At 46.7% G+C, this 26282-nt stretch overlaps 1 protein-coding gene across 1 annotated transcript in view; it reads left to right on the top strand.

Annotated features, from left to right (window-relative positions):
• Nucleotides 1-22356, top strand: part of LOC118379680 (glutamate receptor-interacting protein 2-like) — a 186102-nt gene extending 163746 nt beyond the window's left edge. Inside the window, exons 18-23 of the mRNA XM_052474577.1 lie at nt 1636-1824; nt 2881-3037; nt 7679-7796; nt 10248-10595; nt 13497-13643; nt 20934-22356. Of these exons, the coding sequence (XP_052330537.1) occupies nt 1636-1824; nt 2881-3037; nt 7679-7796; nt 10248-10595; nt 13497-13643; nt 20934-21161 (1187 nt within the window). The 3' untranslated portion in view covers nt 21162-22356. The remainder of the gene's footprint in view (nt 1-1635; nt 1825-2880; nt 3038-7678; nt 7797-10247; nt 10596-13496; nt 13644-20933) is intronic.
• Nucleotides 22357-26282: the final 3926 nt, after the last annotated feature.

Raw genomic sequence — 26282 nt, 5'->3', positions numbered from 1 at the left:
ACAACCTGGCCTGTCTACTGTTGCTATAGAACAACCTGGCCTGTCTACTGTTGCTATAGAACAACCTGGCCTGTCTACTGTTGCTATAGAACAACCTGGCCTGTCTACTGTTGCTATAGAACAACCTGGCCTGTCTACTGTTGCTATAGAACAGCCTGGCATGTCTACTGTTGCTATAGTCCAGCCTGGCCTGTCTACTGTTGCTATAGAACAACCTGGCCTGTCTACTGTTGCTATAGAACAACCTGGCCTGTCTACTGTTGCTATAGAACAACCTGGCATGTCTACTGTTGCTATAGTACAGCCTGGCATGTCTACTGTTGCTATAGAACAGCCTGTCCTGTCTACTGTTGCTATAGTACAGCCTGTCCTGTCTACTGTTGCTATAGGCATTTGATGGGGGGAAATGTGTGCTCCACACCAGACAGTGCAGGGTAGACTAGATTCTGCAAGTCAACAGGGCCATGAGGCTTGTGCTGCTTTACAGGCTCACGAGTCAGAACAGGTATTCTAAGCTTCCTCTTCAAGCCTTTGGCCGTCCATTTAAAAAGTTTTTGCATTGCTCAAACTCAAAATAACCTTTTTAGTGAGCATATTGAAATCTGTGATAATTGGTAATGCTAATACGCAAAGGACATGTATGTATTCACAGAGTGACAAACTATTATAAAACAGGTAAGGCAAATACATTTACACAATGGTCTAAAATTGTATAAAACGAGTCTGTGTTAGTCTTAACCACAGGAGATAAGTGGCAACTTAATTGGGGAGAACGGGCTCATAGTAATAACTGGAGTGGAGTCAGTTGAATGGTATCATGTACATTAAACACATGGTCTACAGGTCTTTGATGCCATTCCATCTGCTCCGTTCCAGACATTATTATGAGCCATTATGGTCTTAACCAGGACTGGAGGGCAACAAGATGGCTCCACGGCCATAGTGAATGTTAAACTGGGCAGCTCCCTTTGTAGTCCGTGATAGTTTGCAAGTCCTGCCACATCCGATGAGCATAGTAGGATTCAATCTTAGTTCTGTATTGACACTTTGCCTGTTTGATGGTTCGTTTGAGGTCGTAGTGAGATTTCTTATAAGCATCTTGGTCCTGTATTGACACTTTGCCTGTTTGATGGTTCGTCTGAGGTCGTAGTGAGATTTCTTATAGGCATCCAGATCAGTGTCCGGCTCCTTGGAAGAGGCAGCTCTAAACTCTAGCTCAGTGCGGATGTTGCCTGTGGCTTCTGGTTTGGGTGTGTACTGAATGTACAGTCACTGTGGGGTCAATGTCATCGATGCACTTATTAATGAAGCCGGTGACTGATGTGGTAAACTCCTCAATTTTATCGGATGAATCACGGAACATATTCCAGTCTATTGAGCGTGTTACTGGTACTTCCTGTTTTAGTTTTTGCTTGTAAGCAGGAATCAGGAGAATAGAGTTATGGTCAGATTTGCCAAAGGGAGGGCGAGGGAGAGCCTTTTTAAAAGTTATTCAAGTATAAATTACCAAATGTACCATAGATTACCTGTTAATTACCAAATTGACAGAAGATGCTGGTAAGGTTGGTAAATTAGCGGTATCGACAAGACCCAAAGACAGTTCTCTGAATAGATCTTTCCCTCTTCCTCCCTCAGTAGCAGACGAGAAGAAGAAGGATGGGGAGATGGAGAATGATTTGAGTGACACCGAGGACATATCAGACATGACAGACTCTCAGAAGACCAACAAGCTGTCAGAGATCTACTCCACCACAATACCCAGTGTGGACTCTGCCATGGAGTCCTGGGACGGATCCGGCATCGACGCGGGCTACGGAAGCCAAGGTAAAGACTAATAATAATAATAATAATAATATATGCCATTTAGCAGACGCTTTTATCCAAAGCGACTTACAGTCATGTGTGCATACATTCTACGTATGGGTGGTCCGGGGATCGAACCCACTACCCTGGCGTTACAAGCGCCATGCTCTACCAACTGAGCTACAGAAGGACCACTAGTGGACTAGTGGTAGACATGGTGAAATCTGTGGTAGGGTTATGGTTAGGGCCAGGGTTGAAGCTAGGGTTAGTGGTAGACTTATACATGGTGTTATAACGTAGTCCTGAGATGGCTCAGGAATTTACACTGGCTACGGCAGCCAAGGTAAAGAATAGTGGTAGACATGGTGAAATCTGTGGTAGGGTTATGGTTAGGGCCAGGGTTGAAGCTAGGGTTAGTGGTAGACTTATACATGGTGTTATAACGTAGTCCTGAGATGGCTCAGGAATTTACACTGGCTACGGCAGCCAAGGTGAGACCAGTGGTAGACCTTTACAGGATGTCTATAGGGAGACCAGTGGTAGACCTATACAGGATGTCTATAGGGAGACCAGTGGTACAGTAGACCTATACAGGATGTCTATAAGGAGACCAGTGGTAGACCTTTACAGGATGTCTATAGGGAGACCAGTGGTACAGTAGACCTATACAGGATGTCTATAAGGAGACCAGTGGTAGACCTATACAGGATGTCTATAAGGAGACCAGTGGTAGACCTATACAGGATGTCTATAAGGAGACCAGTGGTAGACCTATACAGGATGTCTATAGGGAGACCAGTGGTAGACCTTTACAGGATGTCTATAGGGAGACCAGTGGTACAGTAGACCTATACAGGATGTCTATAGGGAGACCAGTGGTACAGTAGACCTATACAGGATGTTTCCTGATACAGTTTGAAAAATAGAAATATAGTTGTTTTATTATACCCTATCCACCTCTTTCTCATGGTCCTTCCATTTGTTGTCTCTTTTGTGTAGAGCATGTTGTCTCTCTCTCTCTTTCTATGTTGTGTCTATCTAATTATCTTATGGCCCATCTCCCTCCCTCCTCTGCAGGAACCTACATCCAGCAGGCAGCAGGCATCGCCCTGCATCCCCATGAGTGGAGGAGTGCCAAGCAGAGGAACAGCCCCCCGCCCCCGGGCCGCCGTAGTAACAACTACCCTTTCAGTGACGGGGGCTTCAGTGAAGACGACTGGGACAAACCGTCAGGGTAAGACTCACTGTGGATCCCCCCTGTATGGTGTACATTTTAGGACATCTTCAAGCCTCACATCTCACCCCTCGTTGCATACTATACTCACTATGGACACTGTAAAGTGTGTAGGTGATATGCACATCTCATATAAGCATTCAGGGTAAGACTCACTGTGGACTGGAGACCTCATGATAGTAGCAGGTCCAACTAGTGTTGGAAATTTCTGGTACGTTTCCCCCAAATTCCTACATTTTCCTGGAATCAGGAAGCAATAAGTAGAAAATTAACAATCCTCCAACCAGGATTTCTAGAAAATCTGGGAATTATTGGAATACAATGGAAGAACCCGTGACTGTATCCAGTCTTTCTAGGTTGAAACAATGGTAGGCCCCAAAACAGTATCTGGTCTTTCTAGGTTGAAACAATGGTAGGCCCCAAAACAGTATCCAGTCTTTCTAGGTTGAAACAATGGTAGGCCCCAAAACAGTATCTGGTCTTTCTAGGTTGAAACAATGGTAGGCCCCAAAACAGTATCTGGTCTTTCTAGGTTGAAACAATGGTAGGCCCCATAACAGAATCTGGTCTTTCTAGGTTGAAACAATGGTAGGCCCCATAACAGAATCTGGTCTTTCTAGGTTGAAACAATGGTAGGCCCCATAACAGAATCTGGTCTTTCTAGGTTGAAACAATGGTAGGCCCCATAACAGTATCTGGTCATTCTAGGTTGAAACAATGGTAGGCCCCAAAACAGTATCTGGTCTTTCTAGGTTGAAACAATGGTAGGCCCCAAAAACAGAATCTGGTCTTTCTAGGTTGAAACAATGGTAGGCCCCATAACAGAATCTGGTCTTTCTAGGTTGAAACAATGGTAGGCCCCAAAACAGTATCTGGTCTTTCTAGGTTGAAACAATGGTAGGCCCCAAAACAGAATCTGGTCTTTCTAGGTTGAAACAATGGTAGGCCCCAAAACAGAATCTGGTCTTTCTAGGTTGAAACAATGGTAGGCCCCAAAACAGAATCTGGTCTTTCTAGGTTGCTTCAATGGGAAACCCAATGACTTTACCAGTTCTTTACAGGTAGCAACAATGGAAGGCCGATGAGTATCCCATATTTGCAGGTTGCAGGGTTTTTGTAGATAGTACACAAAGTACTGTGCAACTGTAATGGACTGGGTGTAGTGGGTGAGAAGGCAGGCGCAGGAAGCAGAGAGTTCAGGGTAGCGCTATATTTTATGCACAAAACGGTAAACATAAGCCAACCCCACGAAACACGGGGCGGGGCGCACAACAAAACAAATGCCCCAAACACGGGGACTTAAACTGTCCAGCAAACCCCACGAAATGGGAAACACGTAACCCACAGACGTGCACACAAGTTTACACAAAACAATCCGGCACAAAGAGCAGGCGTGTCTACTGGTAAAAAAAGCCCGACCAATCAACCTAAAACACAAACAGGTGAACCAATAAACAGAAAGGGGAAAAAAAGGATCAGTGGCAGCTAGTAGGCCGGTGACGACGACCGCCAGGCGCCACCCCGAACAGGAAGGGGAGCCACCTTCGGTTGGAGTCGTGACAGCAACCCTCATGACAGCACAGCCGTTAAATTCTGATGAAGGCTGTCGAAACTTAGTCTATCTCCTTTTTCTATAGCGTGAGGCAGTTTGAAACACTCCCTGGACAGAACACTCGTCTCTCTCCTGTTTCTATAGCGTGAGGCAGCTTGATACATTCCCTTGAGAGGACACTCGTCTATCGCAGGCCCATTCCCCCAATCTGTCCTGTTTTAATGCTGAGTGCCAAGCAAAGTCTTTGGTCTGACATGGCCAGGGGGTCGAACTCCCAATCTCAGGGCGGATACTCTAATCACAAGGCCTTTGGTCTGACATGGCCAGGGGGTCGAACTCCCAATCTCAGGGCGGATACTCTAATCACAAGGCCTTTGGTCTGACATGGCCAGGGGGTCGAACTCCCAATCTCAGGGCGGATACTCTAATCACAAGGCCACTGAGTTGGTCCTGCTTCAACTGTATACTGTAATAATAATAATAGGTGTTGTAAAATGCTGTGATGTATAATACTATTCTTGTAGAACCAGGAAGAGAACGAGGAGGAACTGTTGAACTAATGGCTCCATTATACAACACCTTTCAGTCCCGCGTCTTAAATCAAATTTACACTACAGCCACAGCTTGGCTTCTGGTAATAACCAGCATCAACCCACTTAGCAGCTACCATATAGAAGATGTATATCAGCTATTAGAATACATCGATGTCATTAAAACATACAAAAATTGTAGAGATTGAAAGTTTTTTTTGTTTTTTTTTGTTCACGTACCTCTTAGCCTCTGTCTCAACTCTCTGTCTCTGTCTGTCTCTGTTCATACTCTCTGTCTCTGTGTCAACTCTCTGTCTCTGTCTCAACTCTCTGTCTCTGTCTGTCTCTGTTCATACTCTCTGTCTCTGTCTCAACTCTCTGTCTCTGTCTGTCTCTGTTCATACTCTCTGTCTCTGTCTCAACTCTCTGTCTCTGTCTGTCTCTGTTCATACTCTCTGTCTCTGTCTCAACTCTCTGTCTCTGTCTGTCTCTGTTCATACTCTCTGTCTCTGTGTCAACTCTCTGTCTCTGTTCGTACTCTCTGTCTCTGTCTCAACTCTCTGTCTCTGTCTGTCTGTTCATACTCTCTGTCTCTGTCTCAACTCTCTGTCTCTGTCTGTCGCTGTTCATACTCTGTCTCTGTGTCAACTCTCTGTCTCTGTTCGTACTCTCTGTCTCTGTGTCAACTCTCTGTCTCTGTTCGTACTCTCTGTCTCTGTCTCTGTTCATACTCTCTGTCTCTGTCTCAACTCTCTGTCTCTGTCTGTCTCTGTCTCACCTCTCTGTCTCTGTCTCAACTCTCTGTCTCTGTTCGTACTCTCTGTCTCTACTCTCTGTCTCTGTCTCAACTCTCTGTCTCTGTTCGTACTCTGTCTCTGTGTCAACTCTCTGTCTCTGTTCGTACTCTCTGTCTCTGTGTCAACTCTCTGCCTCTGTCTGTCTCTGTTTGTACTCTCTGTCTCAACTCTCCGTCTGTCTCAACTCTCTGTCTTTGTCTCTCTCTTTCTCTCACACACACTCTCTCTCTCTCTCTCTTTCTCTCTCTCTCTCTCTCTCTTGGTGTCCCAGTCCCTGTCTCTCTCTCTTTGTTTTTGTCTCTCTCTCTGTCCCCCCCACTCTCTCTCTCTCTATTTCTCTCTCATCTCAAGTGTTGTGTCACAACTGTGAATTAGTGCATTCTCTTCCGCCTGTTTATCTCCCAGTAGGGCTTCATGTACCATTCTCCTCTTCTATATTTTCTTTGCTCAAACAACCCTTAAGCATCGTTCTTTGGTTTCATCATTTGGTCGTTTCTTTTCCCCCTGAACAGCACATTTACATTGACATTTTAGTCATTTAGCAGATTTGTTGCTGTGACATCAGCTGTTGTTGTTGAAGGCCTGTTGGTGAGCTGTGGGAGTTTTGATAGCTGTGTGATGGTCTTTCAGGGCTGCTCAGTTGTAGTGGTTCCTGTGTTGTCAAAGATACACCAGCCAACCTGACAGCAACTTCATAATTTAAAAAAAATGTATTTAACTAGGCAAGTCAGTTAAGAACAATTTTTTATTTACAATGACGGCCAACCCCGGCCAAACCTGGGCCGATTTTGCACCACCCTACGGGACTCCCAGTCACGGCTGGATGTGATACAACCTGGAATCGAACCAGGGACTATAGTGACACCTCTTGCACTGAGATGAGTGGTACAGTGTTAGACCATGAGGACATGTTCATGTACCGACATGTGTTACATGTAACACGTGTTGTACTTCATGTCACAGATACCCCAGCCAGCTTCACTGCGGTGCCATCAAATAAAATACAGTTGTATTTGTCACATGCTTTGTAAACAACAGGTGTAGACTTGCAGTGTAATTATGACTTATGGGCCCTTTCCGGCAAAGCAGAGAGAAAAAAAAGAGAAACGGGCCTCCTGAGTGGTGCAGGCACTGCATCGCAGCGGTCTGAGGCGCCACTACAGCCTCGGGTTCGATCCCAGGCTGTTGTCATTACCCGAAGCTGTATATTATCCATGTCCATATTCAGACATGACCCTGAGAAACGTAGGATATTACAGTTATTCAGATCACGTTGGTAGGATAGTCTCAAACGGAGCTCATCCAGTTTATTCTCCAGTGATTTTACGTTCACCAATAGATTGGACAGTAGAGGCGATTTATTTCATCGCCGACGTAGCCTTGTCAGGGAGCCCACTCGGTACATCCACAGCTGTCGATTCGTTGAAGTAGAAATCTTCATCCAAATCGAGGTTAGTCATCGCTGTTCTGATGTCCAGAAGCTGTGGCTTAAATATTATGTACAAAGAAAAGTTTAAATCAGCATAAATAAAACCCCACAAAATATGAGAATTGGTCAGGAGCCTGTAAAATGGCAGCTCGCCACCGCAGCGCCATCTTCAACCATGAGGACCGCTTCATCTAACATGTCACAAGTGTTTTGTTTCCTTCCTTTCTTGACTGAGATACACCAGCCGGTTCCACAGTGATGACATCATGAATGTACGTACTGCTTCATCTAACATGTAACATTTAACACGTGCACCTTCCTGTGTTGTCACAGATATACCAGCCAGCCTCATAGTGACGGCATCATGCTAGACCACGAGGACAGCTTCTGGTGTCAGGCCCTGGAAGACTTGGAGACCTGTGGACAGTCTGAGCTGCTCAGAGAGATAGAGGTATAGCTACAGTAACTGACCTGGGTCAATTAAGACGATCAATTGTCTCCGAACCTTTTAAAACGGAGGAATCTGCCACACACCTGACAAGGAAGATAAGAGACTGAACAAAAGTGAAGAAAATGTCCTGCATACTTAGATCCATGTAAATTCCAAAGGGGAAAAGTTTCTCTGTGATACCAATAAGACCAAAGAGCAGAATTTGACAGTACAGGAAGTGGTAGGAATACAGTGGCACACATACTGCACATCCAGGCGTCTATTTGTTATTCCACTCCTGCTGCTGGTGTCCTGTTGTGTTGGGTCTAGCATGGTCACAGTAACATAGAGACATTCTTGGAAAGACTGCATACTAACAAACAATGTATGCTAGTTCTGTCCTTGAACTGTTCTTGTCCATTGATGTTCTGTATTATGTCATGTTTCATGTTTTGTGTGAACCCCAGGAAGAGTAGCTGCTGCTTTTGCAACACCTAATGGGGATCCTAATTAAATGCCAAAATACCACAGGAACTATTTAAGCATTAAGGCCCAAAGGGTTTGGTATATGGCCAATATTCCACGGCTAAAGGCTTTTCTTATGCGCAACGCGTAGTGCCTGGATACAGCCCTTAGCTGTGGTATATTGGCCATATACCACAAACTCCCAAGGTGCCATATTGCTATTAGAAACTGGTTACCGATGTAATTAAAGCAGTAAAAGTAAATGCTTTGTCGTAGCCGTGGTATACGATCTGATATACCACGTCTGTCAGCCAATCAGCATTCAGGGCTCGACCACCCAGTTTATAATAAAGAAAATATAGCCTGGATCTGTTTCTGTACATACATTAGGATGTCAATAAAAAGACAGGTGGACATTGACAATTTTTAGTTTCTGCTCGCATTTTCAGACCCCAGCTGCAATCTGCTTTGATCGTTAAAGTTGTTATTCCAGAATGTTAGTCTACAGTTCCCAGTATAATGTTATTCCAGCATGTTAGTCTACAGTTCCCAGTATAATGTTATTCCAGCATGTTAGTCTACAGTTCCCAGTATAATGTTATTCCAGAATGTTAGTCTACAGTTCCCAGTATAATGTTATTCCAGCATGTTAGTCTACAGTTCCCAGTATAATGTTATTCCAGCATGTTAGTCTACAGTTCCCAGTATAATGTTATTCCAGCATGTTAGTCTACAGTTCCCAGTATAATGTTATTCCAGCATGTTAGTCTACAGTTCCCAGTATAATGTTATTCCAGCATGTTAGTCTACAGTTCCCAGTATAATGTTATTCCGGCATGTTAGTCTACAGTTCCCAGTATAATGTTATTCCAGCATGTTAGTCTACAGTTCCCAGTATAATGTTATTCCGGCATGTTAGTCTACAGTTCCCAGTATAATGTTATTCCAGCATGTTAGTCTACAGTTCCCAGTATAATGTTATTCCAGCATGTTAGTCTACAGTTCCCAGTATAATGTTATTCCGGCATGTTAGTCTACAGTTCCCAGTGGTCCCATACACATGATATATTTACAGACTGGGGATGCATCCCAAATGACACCCTATTCACTATGTAGTGCAGTACCCTTGGCCAGAGACCTATGGACCCTGGTAGTGCCCTAAATTGGCAATAAGGTGTGATTTGTGAAGCATCCTGAGGAACTTTGTGGAGTCCATTATAAATGTACTGAACCCCCTCCAGTACCTTGCCAGGTACTGGAGCCTCTGTCTGAAGTGGGTTCTATTTTTATGTCAGTGGAAAACAGAACTTATGTGACTTTATTATGTGTTATAAGACATAGGAGTGGTCAAATGTATTGCTATTTAAGGGGTCTGGGTGTCTTGGCTTTTCTACTCTTCTCTGCTCTACTCTCTACTCCACTCTGTACTCTACTCTACTCTGTATTCTACCCTACAATGCTCTTCTCTACTCTGTGCTCTGCTATGCTCTACCCTGTGCTCTACTCTACTCTACTCTACTCTACTCTACTCTACTCTGTACTCTACTCTGCTATGCTCTACCCTATGCTCTACTCTACTCTATACCCTACTCTACTCTGTACTCTACTATGTACTCTACTCTACTCTATACTCTACTCTATACTCTACTACCCTACTCTATCTGTACCTACTCTATGCTCTACCCTATGCTCTCTACTATGTCTACTCTACTCTACTCTACTCTCTCTGCTATGCTCTACTCTACTCTATACTCTACTCTATACTCTACTCTACTCTATACCCTACTCTACTCTGTACTCTACTATGTACTCTACTCTGCTCTACTATGTACTCTACTCTACCCTATACTCTACTCTGTACTCTACTCTACTCTACTCTACTCTACTCTACTCTACTCTACTCTACTCTGTACTCTACTCTGCTATGCTCTACCCTATGCTCTACTCTACTCTACTCTGTACTCTACTCTGTACTCTACTCTACTCTACTCTACTTTCTCTCTATAGGCATCCATCATGACGGGCAGTGCCATCAGTATTGGGGTGGATGGTAACAAGTCCCATGCCATCTCCCACCCTGGGGACCCTGTCAGCCAGCCCCGCGTCAGCCCTCTACGGAGGAGCTCCCTCCTGCACCACGATGCCAAGACCCACCTGCACCAGGAAGTCCACCTCCACCAGGAGGCCCATCTGCCCCCGGAGGCCCAGCTCCTGCACCACGAGGCCAGGACCCAGCTGCATCATGAGGCCAAGGCCAAGAACACACTCCGAGTATCTGAGAAGACCTGGGAGTCCCGCAGAATCAAGGAGGAGATGCAGGAGATCCTGTCCCCGACCCCTCTTGAGCTACACAAGGTGACTAATGTACCCACCATGCAGGGCTCTCCAAGCCTGTTTCTGGAGAGCTGCCATCCCGTAGGATTTCACTCACCCTAATCAAACGCACTTGATTCTTATAAGTAGATGGTTGATGATCTGAATCGACTGGCATTGGAGTGTAACTCTCCCGGAACAGGGTTGGAGTTAAAACCTACCGGAGGGTAGCTCTCCAGAAACAGGGTTGGAGTTAAAACCTACAGGATTGTAGCTCTCCAGGAACAGGGTTGAAGTTAAAACCTACAGAATGGTAGCTTTCCAAGAACAGGGTTGGAGTTAAAGCCTACAGGATGGTACCTCTCCAAGAACAGGGTTGGAGTTAAAGCCTACAGGATGGTAGCTCTCCAAGAACAGGGTTGGAGTTAAAGCCTACAGGATGGTAGCTCTCCACGAACAGGGTTGGAGTTAAAGCCTACTGGAGGGTAGCTCTCCAGAAACAGGGTTGGAGTTAAAGCCTACAGGAGGGTAGCTCTCCAGAAACAGGGTTGGAGTTAAAACCTACAGGAGGGTAGCTCTCCAGAAACAGGGTTGGAGTTAAAGCCTACTGGAGGGTAGCTCTCAAGAAACAGGGTTGTAGTTAAAGCCTACAGGAGGGTAGCTCTCCAGGAACAGGGTTGAAGTTAAAACCTACAGAATGGTAGCTTTCCAAGAACAGGGTTGGAGTTAAAGCCTACAGGATGGTAGCTCTCCAAGAACAGGGTTGGAGTTAAAGCCTACTGGAGGGTAGCTCTCCAGAAACAGGGTTGGAGTTAAAACCTACAGGAGGGTAGCTCTCCAGGAACAGGGTTGGAGTTAAAGCCTACAGGAGGGTAGCTCTCCAGAAACAGGGTTGAAGTTAAAGCCTACAGGAGGGTAGCTCTCCAGAAACAGGGTTGGAGTTAAAACCTACTGGAGGGTAGCTCTCCGGGAACAGGGTTGGAGTTTAACCCTACAGGAGGGTAGCTCTCCAGAAACAGGGTTGGAGTTAAAGCATCAGGAGGGTATCTCTCCAGAAACAGGGTTGGAGTTAAAGCCTACTGGAGGGTAGCTCTCCAGAAACAGGGTTGGAGTTAAAACCTACAGGAGGGTAGCTCTCCAGAAACAGGGCTGGAGTTAAAGCCTACAGGAGGGTAGCTCTCCAGGAACAGGGTTGGGGTTAAAGCCTACAGGAGGGTAACTCTCCAGAAACAGGGTTGGAGTTAAAGCCTACTGGAGGGTAGCTCTCCAGGAACAGGGTTGGGGTTAAAACCTACAGGAGGGTAACTCTCCAGGAACAGGGTTGGAGTTAAAGCCTACTGGAGGGTAGCTCTCCAGGAACAGGGTTGGGGTTAAAACCTACAGGAGGGTAGCTCTCCAGGAACAGGGTTGGAGTTAAAACCTACAGGAGGGTAACTCTCCAGGAACAGGGTTGGAGTTAAAGCCTACAGGAGGGTAACTCTCCAGAAACAGGGTTGGAGTTAAAGCCTACAGGAGGCTAGCTCTCCAGAAACAGGGTTGGAGTTAAAGCCTACAGGAGGGTAGCTCTCCAGAAACAGGGTTGGAGTTAAAGCCTACAGGAGGGTAGCTCTCCAGAAACAGGGTTGGGGTTAAAGCCTACAGGAGGGTAGCTCTCCAGGAACAGGGTTAAAGAGCCCTGCACCACGGGAACCTGACTGATTTGACTTGACTCCACCATATGCTGTTGTTCCTTCCTGTTGGGGTCAAGACAGTGTACAGTAACAGAACACAGTAACAGAACACAGTAACATAACACAGTAATCAATAATATATCAAAACATACATGATTGACTAACAACACTCTAATGTATTGATTGGCTTGCGCATCCTGCTCTTCACTGTCAGTTCGTTTTCTCAATAGCACTGGTCTTGCCAATAGCGGCACTTTCTGAGGAAGGTTTTACTTGCGAAGATCGTGATGCTGAATACACTTATTGTACAGTACTGCAGGTCACAGAATAAGAGTGTGCCTGCTAAATGCAGGCTTCACTGCGCTCAGAGGTAAAGGTAACACCATAGCCAGCACCCTTCTCTGTCATTGGCTTTCGTTAGCATTTTAGGTGTATGTTCAACCATCCCAAGGCCCCATTATGTCACAAAGCTGTGCAGCCATGTGTGAAGATGCAGGATATATGAGCAGTACTATGTCTATGTTATGTCCAGCTATATCCAGCTATGTCCAGTTATGTCCAGTTATGTCCAGCTATGTCCAGCTATATCCAGCTATGTCCAGTTATGTCCAGTTATGTCCAGCTATGTCCAGCTATGTCCAGTTATATCCAGCTATGTCCAGCTATGTCCAGTTATGTCCAGCTATATCCAGCTATGTCCAGTTATGTCCAGTTATGTCCAGCTATGTCCAGCTATATCCAGCTATGTCCAGTTATGTCCAGTTATGTCCAGCTATGTCCAGTTATATCCAGCTATGTCCAGCTATGTCCAGTTATGTCCAGCTATATCCAGCTATGTCCAGTTATGTCCAGTTATGTCCAGCTATGTCCAGCTATATCCAGTTATGTCCAGCTATATCCAGCTATATCCAGCTATGTCCAGTTATGTCCAGCTATGTCCAGCTATGTCCAGTTATGTCCAGTTATATCCAGCTATGTCCAGCTATGTCCAGTTATGTCCAGCTATGTCCAGCTATGTCCAGCTATGTCCAGTTATGTCCAGCTATGTCCAGTTATATCCAGCTATGTCCAGTTATGTCCAGCTATGTCCAGCTATGTCCAGTTATATCCAGTTATGTCCAGTTATGTCCAGCTATGTCCAGCTATGTCCAGTTATATCCAGCTATGTCCAACTATGTCCAGTTATATCCAGCTGTGTGTGTGTTGAAGCTACTGTATGTGTTTGCAGCACTAAACTAACGTGTTGTAACCTTATCGGGTTGTAATTCCCCAGGTGACGGTGATGAAGGATCCAGAAAGCGATGACTTCGGCTTCAGCGTATCTGACGGGTTCCTGGAGAAAGGTGTTTATGTCAACATGATCCGTCCCGAGGGCCCGGCTGACCGTGCAGGCTTGAAACCATATGACAGGATCCTACAGGTGCCTACTGCGTCTGTAACTACCCATCAGCCTGTAACTAGCCATCAGCCTGTATCTACCCATCAGCCTGTATTTACCCATCAGCCTGTATCTACCCATCAGCCTGTATCTACCCATCAGCCTGTATCTACCCATCAGCCTGTATCTACCCATCAGCCTGTATCTAGCCATCAGCCTGTAACTAGCCATCAGCCTGTATCTACCCATCAGCCTGTATCTACCCATCAGCCTGTATCTACCCATCAGCCTGTATCTACCCATCAGCCTGTATCTACCCATCAGCCTGTAACTAGCCATCAGCCTGTATCTACCCATCAGCCTGTATCTACCCATCAGCCTGTATCTACCCATCAGCCTGTAACTACCCATCAGCCTGTATCTACCCATCAGCCTGTAACTACCCATCAGCCTGTAACTACCCATCAGCCCTGTCAGCCTACCCATCAGCCTGTATCTACCCATCAGCCTGTATCTACCCATCAGCCTGTAACTACCCATCAGCCTGTATCTACCCATCAGCCTGTAACTACCCATCAGCCTGTAACTACCCATCAGCCATCACCCCTGTAACTAGCCATCAGCCTGTCAGCCTATCCCATACCCAGCCTGTATCTACCCATCAGCCTGTAACTACCCATCAGCCTGTATCTACCCATCAGCCTGTAACTACCCATCAGCCTGTAACTACCCATCAGCCTGTAACTAGCCATCAGCCTGTATACCCTCAGCCCCATCAGCCTGTATCTACCCATCAGCCTGTAACTACCCATCAGCCTGTACCCATCAGCCTGTATCTACCCATCAGCCTGTATCTACCCATCAGCCTGTACCCATCAGCCTGTAACTACCCATCAGCCTGTACCCATCAGCCTACCCATCAGCCTGTAACTAGCCATCAGCCTGTATCTACCCATCAGCCTGTATCTACCCATCAGCCTGTATCTACCCATCAGCCTGTATCTACCCATCAGCCTGTATCTACCCATCAGCCTGTATCTACCCATCAGCCTGTAACTACCCATCAGCCTGTAACTACCCATCAGCCTGTAACTAGCCATCAGCCTGTATCTACCCATCAGCCTGTATCTACCCATCAGCCTGTATCTACCCATCAGCCTGTATCTACCCATCAGCCTGTAACTAGCCATCAGCCTGTAACTACCCATCAGCCTGTAACTAGCCATCAGCCTGTAACTACCCATCAGCCTGTAACTACCCATCAGCCTGTAACTAGCCATCAGCCTGTAACTACCCATCAGCCTGTAACTACCCATCAGCCTGTATCTACCCATCAGCCTGTAACTACCCATCAGCCTGTAACTAGCCATCAGCCTGTAACTACCCATCAGCCTGTATCTACCCATCAGCCTGTAACTACCCATCAGCCTGTAACTAGCCATCAGCCTGTAACTACCCATCAGCCTGTAACTCAGCCTGTATCTACCCATCAGCCTGTATCAGCCTACCCATCAGCCTGTATCTACCCATCAGCCTGTATCTACCCATCAGCCTGTATCTACCCATCAGCCTGTAACTACCCATCAGCCTGTATCTACCCATCAGCCTGTAACTAGCCATCAGCCTGTAACTACCCATCAGCCTGTAACTACCCATCAGCCACCCATCAGCCTGTAACTACCCATCAGCCTGTAACTAGCCATCAGTATCTACCCATCAGCCTGTATCAGCCTACCCATCAGCCTGTAACTAGCCATCAGCCTGTAACTAGCCATCAGCCTGTAACTACCCATCAGCCTGTAACTACCCATCAGCCTGTAACTATCAGCCTGTACCCATCAGCCTGTATCTACCCATCAGCCTGTATCTACCCTGTATCTACCTATCAGCCTGCCATCAGCCTGTAACTAGCCATCAGCCTGTATCAGCCTACCCATCAGCCTGTATCTACCCATCAGCCTGTAACTACCCATCAGCCTGTAACTACCCATCAGCCTGTATCTACCCATCAGCCTGTATCTACCCATCAGCCTGTAACTACCCATCAGCCTGCCTGTATCTACCCATCAGCCTGTAACTACCCATCAGCCTGTATCTACCCATCAGCCTGTAACTACCCATCAGCCTGTAACTACCCATCAGCCTGTAACTACCCATCAGCCTGTAACTACCCATCAGCCTGTATCTACCCATCAGCCTGTATCTACCCATCAGCCTGTATCTACCCATCAGCCTGTAACTAGCCATCAGCCTGTATTTACCCATCAGCCTGTAACTACCCATCAGCCTGTATCTCACCCATCAGCCTGTATACTACCCATCAGCCTGTATCTACCCATCAGCCTGTAACTACCCATCAGCCTAGCCATCAGCCTGTACTACCCATCAGCCTGTAACTACCCATCAGCCTGTAACTACCCATCAGCCTGTATCTACCCATCATCTAGCCATCAGCCTGTATCTACCCATCAGCCTGTAACTACCCATCAGCCTGTAACTACCCATCAGCCTGTATCTACCCATCAGCCTGTATCTACCCATCAGCCTGTAACTACCCATCAAGCCATCAGCCTGTAACTACCCATCAGCCTGTAACTAGCCATCAGCCTGTACCCATCAGCCTGTAACTACCCATCAGCCTGTATCTACCCATCAGCCTGTATCTACCCATCAGCCTGTATCTACCCATCAGCCTGTAACTACCCATCAGCCTGTATCTACCCATCAGCCTGTAACTACCCATCAGCCTGTAATCTACCCATCAGCCTGTAACTACCCATCAGCCTGTAACTACCCATCAGCCTGTAACTACCCATCAGCCTGTATCTACCCATCAGCCTGTATCTACCCATCAGCCTGTAATCTACCCATCAGCCTGTATCTACCCATCAGCCTGTAACTAGCCATCAGCCTGTAACTAGCCATCAGACAGATAGATAGATAGATAGATAGATAGATAGATAGATAGATAGATAGATAGATAGATAGATAGATAGATAGATAGATGTTAGTATCAGTGGCAGTGTTAGTAGCAGTGTTAGTATCTAATTATCATGTGTCTGTGTTATTTTACTGGGATTTTCTTCAGCTGGCCTGGCGAGTAACACCCACCCACCCCCCCTCTCTCTCAATTTACCCTTCTACCCCTCTCTCCTTCCCTCCCCCTGCCTCCCTCTCCCAGTGACTCCCTATCCATCCCTCTCTCCCCCTTGACTCCCTATCCACCCCTTTCTCCTCTCTCCTTCCCTTCCCCCTGACTCCCTATCCACCCCCCTTCCCTCCCTCTCCTCCTTCCCTTCCCTCCCCCTGCCTCCCTCTCTCTCCCTCTCTCCTTCCTTCCCTCCCCCTGCCTCCCTCTCTCTCCCTCTCTCCTTCCTTCCCTCCCCCTGCCTCCCTCTCTCTCCCTCTCTCCTTCCCTCCCCCTGCCTCCCTCTCTCCCCTCTCTCCTTCCCTCCCCTGCCTCCCTCTCTCCCCCTCTCTCCTTCCCTCCCCCTGCCTCCCTCTCTCCCCCCTCTCCTTCCTTCCCCCCCTCCCCCTCCCCCCTCTCCTTCCCTCCCCCCCTGCCTCCCTCTCTCCCCTCTCTCCTTCCCTCCCCCTGCCTCCCTCTCTCCCCCTCTCTCCTTCCCTCCCCCTGCCTCCCTCTCTCCCCCTCTCTCCTTCCCTCCCCCTGCCTCCCTCTCTCCCCTCTCTCCTTCCCTCCCCCTGCCTCCCTCTCTCCCCCTCTCTCCTTCCCTCCCCCCTCCCTCTCTCCCCCTCTCTCCTTCCCTCCCCCTGCCTCCCTCTCTCCCCCTCTCTCCTTCCCTCCCCCTGCCTCCCTCTCTCCCCCTCTCTCCTTCCCTCCCCCTGCCTCCCTCTCTCCCCTCTCTCCTTCCCTCCCCCTGCCTCCCTCTCTCCCCCTCTCTCCTTCCCTCCCCCTGCCTCCCTCTCTCCCCCCCTCTCCTTCCCTCCCCCTGCCTCCCCTCTCCCCCCTCTCCTTCCCTCCCCCTGCCTCCCTCTCTCCCCCTCTCTCCTTCCCTCCCCCTGCCTCCCTCTCTCCCCCTCTCTCCTTCCCTCCCCCCCTGCTTCCCTCCCCCCTCTCTCCTTCCCTCCCCCTGCCTCCCTCTCCTCTCCCCTCCCCCTGCCTCCCTCTCTCCCCCTCTCTCCTTCCCTCCCCCTGCCTCCCTCTCTCCCCCTCTCTCCTTCCCTCCCCCTGCCTCCCTCTCTCCCCTCTCTCCTTCCCTCCCCCTGCCTCCCTCTCTCCCCCTCTCTCCTTCCCTCCCCCTGCCTCTCTCTCCCCCTCTCTCCTTCCCTCCCCTGCCTCCCTCTCTCCCTCCTTCCCCTCCCCCCTCCCTCTCTCCCCCCTCTCCTTCCCTCCCCCTGCCTCCCACTCCCCCCACCCTCCCCCTCCCTCTCTTTAAGCTGTACACAATCTGGCTCTCAATACAGACCGCTGGCAAGTTAATAAACGATCAGCGTATTAACAGAGAAAACATGTAGGGACAGGTTGGGTTGTGACCACTGGGAGATGGCAATAGCAACCCCACTGGTGGGAATACAGTACAGTTATTATTATATCTTCCCTTTCATACCCATGAGACAGAAGAAAAGAAAAGAAAATAGGAAGACATGTTTAGACCAGAAGAAGTACAGTATCTATTTCAACCTTTAATACCCATGAGACAGAAGAAAAAATGAAGTACATTTTTAGACCAGAATAGGACAATGGGAATGGTTCTGATGACGCCAAAACCACAGTTTAATGAAGTCCACTTATTGAAGGTAAATAAAGAAACCAAGAACGACTTACTATAAAAACTCACATTCAACGTGTACTGACTCGGCCAAGATAAAAAGTGAAATATGCACAACCAGCACGCACATATGCCAGTTGCTCTTAACTTCCAGATCTCAGATCCCTAGCTGTCTTCCTGATTCTCACTGTACGGCGACCAACCCAAGCTGTTCTGTGCTTGCTCTGATATTTTCCTTTCACATTGTCCTTCCAGTCTGGTTTCCAGCTGCCATGGTGGATGTGTAACCAGGCCAGAGCAGTTACAGCTCGGTTTGGCTCGGTTCGGTTTGGTTTGGTTCGGGCCCATATGGTGTGAACCAGAATAAAACAGTGCACACTGATGTGGTTATAAAGTGGAATTAACAGTGCTGTTGCTATGTTGACTATTGACTACGGTGTTTGTGGAGTTTATATTCCTAGAAATCAGTCCTTGGTTACAATGTTTTATGGTTTAGAATCTGATCTGTCTGTGTGCAGTCTACAGTAATAGTAGAAGTGTCCATATTGTGGCTGTAATCGAAACAACTTCTTCATATGGATGGTATGTATGTCTATTTGACACCCTCCATTTTGTATCCCTGTCGTAGTGAGGATTGTGCAACACATTAATAAACAACTGCTTCAACATGCACATTTATTTTATTTATTTGTTTATTTCACCTTTATTTAACCAGGTAGGCTAGTTGAGAACACCTTTATTTAACCAGGTAGGCTAGTTGAGAACACCTTTATTTAACCAGGTAGGCTAGTTGAGAACACCTTTATTTAACCAGGTAGGCTAGTTAGGAACACCTTTATTTAACCAGGTAGGCTAGTTGAGAACAAGTTCTCATTTGCAACTGCGACCTGGCCAAGATAAAGCATAGCAGTGTGAGTAAACAACACAGAGTTACACATGGAGTAAACAATTAACAAGTCAATAACACAGTAGGAAAAAAAGGGAGTCTATATTCAATGTGTGCAAAAGGCACGAGGAGGTAGGCGAATAATTACAATTGTGCAGATTAACACTGGAGTGATAAATGATCAGATGGTCATGTACAGGTAGAGATATTGGTGTGCAAAAGAGCAGAAAAGTAAATAAATAAAAACAGTGTGGGGATGAGGTAGGTGAAAATGGGTGGCTATTTACCAATAGACTATGTACAGCTGCAGCGATCGGTTAGCTGCTCAGATAGCTGATGTTTGAAGTTGGTGAGGGAGATGAAAGTCTCCAACTTCAGCGATTATTGCAATTCGTTCCAGTCACAGGCAGCAGAGTACTGGAACGAAAGGCGGCCAAATGAGGTGTTGGCTTTAGGGATGATCAGTGAGATACACCTGCTGGAGTGCGTGCTATGGATGGGTGTTGCCATCGTGACCAGTGAACGGAGATAAGGCGGAGCTTTACCTAGCATGGACTTGTAGATGACCTGGAGCCAGTGGGTCTGGCGACGAATATGTAGCGAGGGCCAGCCGACGAGAGCATACAAGTCGCAGTGGTGGGTGGTATAAGGTGCTTTAGTAACAAAACGGATGGCACTGTGATAAACTGCATCCAGTTTGCTGAGTAGAGTGTTGGAAGCCATTTTGTAGATGACATCGCCGAAGTCGAGGATCGGTAGGATAGTCAGTTTTACTAGGGTAAGCTTGGCGGCGTGAGTGAAGGAGGCTTTGTTGCGGAATAGAATGCCGACTCTTGATTTGATTTTCGATTGGAGATGTTTGATATGAGTCTGGAAGGAGAGTTTGCAGTCTAGCCAGACACCTAGGTACTTATAAATGTCCACATATTCAAGGTCGGAACCATCCAGGGTGGTGATGCTAGTCGGGCATGCAGGCAGCGATCGGTTGAAAAGCATGCATTTGGTTTTACTAGCGTTTAAGAGCAGTTAGAGGCCACGGAAGGAGTGTTGTATGGCATTGAAGCTCGTTTGGAGGTTAGATAGCACATAGGTCTGAATCCTAACTCACACAAATCACCCTACTGAAATCATTGAATGATTAAGGCAATATTCAGAGTTGCGAATCTATATGTCAGAATCTATATGTCAGAATGCCACCCACATTGTGACACATTCCATACTGTCCAAACTCCAAAGTGACTAATTCTACCGACAGTTTCAAATAATGAATGAATCTGCATGTCTTCCCATTATTTGGGACGTGTGAATGTGTCATTGTAAATGTCAACAGTTCTGTAAGTCACGTTGTCTGCTAAAGTCTGCAAAATGACTCTATTTTAGTGGGTTGGTGAACCACATGCGTACCAGGGACTTGACTCCCAAGTTTCATGATTCAATACTTGCCATACCATCCACCGTTTTTAGAAAATTGTGCTGTGATCGACTATGTACTGAATATGAGTCTAATGAATTACTGAATAGGAGGCTAATTAATTACTGAATAGGAGGCTAATTAATTACTGAATAAGGCTAATTCATTATTGAATACGAGGCTAATGAATGACTGAATAAGAGTCTACTGAATGGCTGAATATAAGGCTAATGAATGACTGAACAAGAGGCTAATGAATGACTGAATTTGAGTCTAATAAACATCCACTTCCCCTGGTGCTGTAGGTGAACCACGTGCGTACCAGAGACTTTGACTGCTGCCTGGCTGTCCCCCTGATCACCGAGGCCGGGGACAAGCTGGAGCTGGTGATCAGCAGGAACCCTCTGGCCCAGCAACTGCACCATGAACCGGACTGTCTGGACCAGGACCAAGGCCTTCTCATCTCTGCACTGCAGTCCAACAGTAGGGAGCACCACCACTATACCACTACAACCCGAGCCATGGACCTGTGATTTACAGACACGCAGCACAGACACACGGAACCACAGCCCAGGACTAAGGACTACTGATTTCTGCACTGCAGTCCAACAGCAGAGACCACCACTACAACCAGAGCCATGGATCCTGTGATTACAGACACAGACTACAGTCACACCAAGCCACAGACCACGACCATGGAACTGTATCTGAATCTACAACCGCACACAAAACCATGTGTTTACAGACACACCAATGACCTGTGACTTTACAGCCTGCAGACACACCAATGACCTGTGACTTTACAGCCTGCAGACACACCAATGACCTGTGACTTTACAGCCTGCAGACACACCAATGACCTGTGACTTTACAGCCTACAGACACACCAATGACCTGTGACTACAGACCTGTGACTACAGACCTGTAACTACAGACCGGTAACTACAGACCTATAACTACAGACCCGTAACTACAGACCTATAACTACAGACCCGTAACTACAGACCTATAACTACAGACCCGTAACTACAGACCTATAACTACAGACCTGCAACTACAGACCTATAACTACAGACCTGTAACTACAGACCAATAACTACAGACCTATAACTACAGACCTGTAACTACAGACCTGTAACTACAGACCAATAACTACAGACCTATAACTACAGACATGTAACTACAGACCTATAACTACAGACCTGTAACTACAGACCTGTAACTACAGACCTATAACTACAGACCTGTAACTACAGACCTGTAACTACAGACCTGTAACTACAGACCAATAACTACAGACCTATAACTACAGACCTGTAACTACAGACCTATAACTACAGACCTGTAACTACAGACCTGTAACTACAGACCTGTAACTACAGACCTGTAACTACAGACCTGTAACTACAGACCTATAACTACAGACCTGTAACTACAGACCGGTAACTACAGACCTATAACTACAGACCTATAACTACAGACCCGTAACTACAGACCCGTAACTACAGACCTGTAACTACAGACCTGTAACTACAGACCTATAACTACAGACCTGTAACTACAGACCGGTAATTACAGACCTATAACTACAGACCTATAACTACAGACCCGTAACTACAGACCTGTAACCACAAACATATAACTATAGACACACAGAGACAGAACCACAGACCAGCATCACAGACCTGTCTTTACAAACACACAAAACCACAGACCAGCATCACAGACCTGTAATTTCAAACACACTGAACCACAGACCAGCATCACAGACCTGTAATTACAAACACACTGAACCACAGACCAGCATCACAGACCTGTAATTACAAACACACTGAACCACAGACCAGCATCACAGACCTGTAATTACAAACACACTGAACCACAGACCAGCATCACAGACCTATAATTACAAACATACTGAACCACAGACCAGCATCACAGACCTGTAATTACAAACACACTGAACCACAGACCAGCATCACAGACCTGTAATTACAAACACACTGAACCACAGACCAGCATCACAGACCTGTGACACAACTATACAGATAAAAATGAAAGGTGTACGTACAAAGTTGACGTACATCCCTGAACCTGTGACCAGGGGTTCCACTGAGACGGAACCACACTACCCGTGGTGGCTGGACTTGTACCGACAGCTACACCGTACAGACTCACAGAACTCTGTCTTCAGCCCTATCAAACACAGTAAAAAAAAAATATGTGAAGATGTTTTTACAGATTCCTTTATACCCAAAGTCTTGTGTTTCCTGTGTTGTCATTATGTCAACCCCTTATATATATAAATATATATATATATATATAAAAAATGAAGAAACAGTTGACCTGTGACCTATTCTGAAACTGCTTTTGTTTGTTTGAGTCTTCAAAAAGCGGAAGCTTTTGGAAAAGCACACGCATATGGACACACACACACACACGCGCACGGGCACGCGCGTACACACACACACACACACACACACACACACACACACACACACACACACACACACTGTTGACAAATGGTGAAGGAGGACAATGCAGAAGCCTGCTGCTATTGGTGGGCTGATGGGGATAATAAAACTAAAGTGTTTGGTCCTTCAGCAAAGACTTTAATCTGGACATATTGTGGTCAGTCAGTGGTCGGGAGAGTATTTACACTGCAATCCTTTTTTATTTGTTTGTATTGATTGATGCGCTTTCATATTTCAACGTTTTGGCCAAACGGACTTACGGATGCCCTCAAGCAACAATCTGAGACATAATAATATTCCACTGAGTAGAACCTTATCCTGGTTATCTTTGTTTATCCTAATGATGTATCTTTGAGTTTGTCCTCCTTTCTCTCCACTCCCTCTTCATCTATCCCTCTTCATCTACCCATCTACCCATCTACCCATCTATCCCTCTACCCATCTATCCCTCTTCATCTACCCATCTACCCATCTACCCATCTATCCCTCTATCCCTCTATCCATCTACCCCTCTACCCATCTATCCCTCTACCCATCTATCCCTCTTCATCTACCCATCTACCCATCTACCCATCTATCCCTCTATCCCTCTATCCCTCTATCCATCTACCCCTCTACCCATCTATCCCTCTACCCATCTATCCCTCTTCATCTACCCATCTACCCATCTACCCCTCTACCCATCTATCCCTCTATCCCTCTATCCCTCTATCCATCTACCCCTCTACCCATCTATCCCTCTACCCATCTATCCCTCTTCATCTACCCATCTACCCATCTACCCATCTATCCCTCTACCCATCTATCCCTCTTCATCTACCCATCTACCCATCTACCCATCTATCCCTCTACCCATCTATCCCTCTTCATCTACCCATCTACCCATCTACCCATCTATCCCTCTACCCATCTATCCCTCTTCATCTACCCATCTACCCATCTACCCCTCTACCCATCCATCTATCCCTCTATCCATCTATCTACCCATCTACCCATCTACCCATCTATCCCTTCATCTACCCATCTACCCATCTCTACCCATCTATCCCTCTATCCCATCTATCCCTCTATCCCATCTATCCATCTACCCCTCTACCCATCTATCCCTCATACCCATCTATCCTCTTCATCTACCCATCTACCCATCTACCCTCTACCCATCTATCCCTCTATCCCTCTATCCCTCTATCCATCTACCCCTCTACCCATCTATCCCTCTACCCATCTATCCCTCTTCATCTACCCATCTACCCATCTACCCATCTACCCATCTATCCCTCTACCCATCTATCCCTCTTCATCTACCCATCTACCCATCTACCCATCTATCCCTCTACCCATCTATCCCTCTTCATCTACCCATCTACCCATCTACCCATCTATCCCTCTACCCATCTATCCCTCTTCATCTACCCATCTACCCATCTACCCATCTACCCCTCTACCCATCTATCCCTCTATCCCTCTATCCATCTACCCCTCTACCCATCTATCCCTCTACCCATCTACCCCTCTACCCCTCTATCCCTCTACCCATCTACCCATCTATCCCTCTACCCATCTACCCCTCTATCCCTCTATCCATCTACCCCTCTATCCCTCTACCCCTCTACCCCTCTACCCATCTACCCCTCTACCCATCTATCCCTCTATCCCTCTACCCCCCTCTACCCCTCTACCCATCTACCCATCTACCCCTCTACCCATCTATCCCTCTACCCATCTACCCCTCTATCCCTCTACCCATCTATCCCTCTATCCCTCTATCCCTCTACCCCTCTACCCCTCTATCCATCTACCCCTCTACCCATCTACCCCTCTACCCCTCTACCCATCTATCCCTCTATCCCTCTACCCATCTATCCCTCTACCCATCTACCCCTCTATCCCTCTATCCCTCTACCCATCTACCCCTCTATCCCTCTATCCCTCTATCCATCTACCCCTCTGTCCTGGCATCATATATCATCTAACCATCTACCCCTCTGTCCTGACATCATATATCATCTAACCCCATGTGCCATATTGGAATTGGAGGGCACATAACATCCTCTCTGTCCTCTCTGAACTAAATTAAAGCCAAGCTGCCACTCCCCCACCTCTACCAGGCCAAATATCCCAAATGTTTCCCATGATGGAAAATGGCTGTGGCTATTTTAGACTCACAGTTAAACCTGGGCATATTATAGCAGCACCAAACCCTCTTCCACCACAGTGTCCAGCTCCCAGCCTTTTTATCCTTGCTGTTAAGAGGATAAAGCACAGGACACTGAGGCCTGCTTTAATTTGACCCCCCAGGTCAACCTGAAGTAGCACAGAGGGCACTGAGGCCTGCTTCCATTTGACCCCCCAGGTCAACCTGAAGTAGCACAGAGGACACTGAGGCCTGCTCTCATTTGACCCCCCAGGTCACCCTGAAGCAACAACCTCTCTGTTAATATATTTGAGGCTCTAATCAAGCTGTATCCATGAAGCGCTATAGATTCGGTGCTAGTAATTTTAAGGTGATTTACTATTCAATCAATCAATCAAATGTATTTATAAAGCCCTTCTTACATCAGCTGATGTCACAAAGTGCTGTACAGAAACCCAGCCTAAAACCCCAAACAGCAAGCAATGCAGATGTAGAAGCACGGTGGCTAGGAAAAACTCCCTAGAAAGGCCAAAACCTAGGAAGAAACCTAGAGAGGAACCAGGCTATGTGGGGTGGCCAGTCCTCTTCTAATTGAGTCGACACATGTGAGAACACTACTACTGTGGGAACAGTCTTTCAACAAGGCTGAATTTCTGCGATACAGATTGAACAGTGTTCGTGGTATTAATAAACTATGTGTCATTGTACTAATGTACTAATGACCAATGGCAGCAAAGTCTTGGTTTTCATTAGGACACACAACAGAAAACGTTTTCAAAAACGTTAGAAACAATAGAAAAGATTTTCAAAAACGTTAGAAACAACAGAAAACGGGAAAAAAAAGTCCAGCTAGTTTCCTTCTGACCACGACCCTGAGGTAACAACATATCTGCTTAGTCCACCTATTATTAACCCATATAATCAATAACTACTATGAATATTGGTTATGAAACATGGCTGGTAAAGGATCGTATCATCCTTCCCTCTCTGGTCTACGAGGAATCCTTCTGCTTGATTTGATATTAACGTCGAATGACAGTGAGCAC

This window comes from Oncorhynchus keta, chromosome 21, assembly GCF_023373465.1.
Source record: "Oncorhynchus keta strain PuntledgeMale-10-30-2019 chromosome 21, Oket_V2, whole genome shotgun sequence".
Taxonomy (NCBI): Eukaryota; Metazoa; Chordata; class Actinopteri; order Salmoniformes; family Salmonidae; genus Oncorhynchus; species Oncorhynchus keta.
This window is presented reverse-complemented; position numbering and strand designations above follow the sequence as displayed.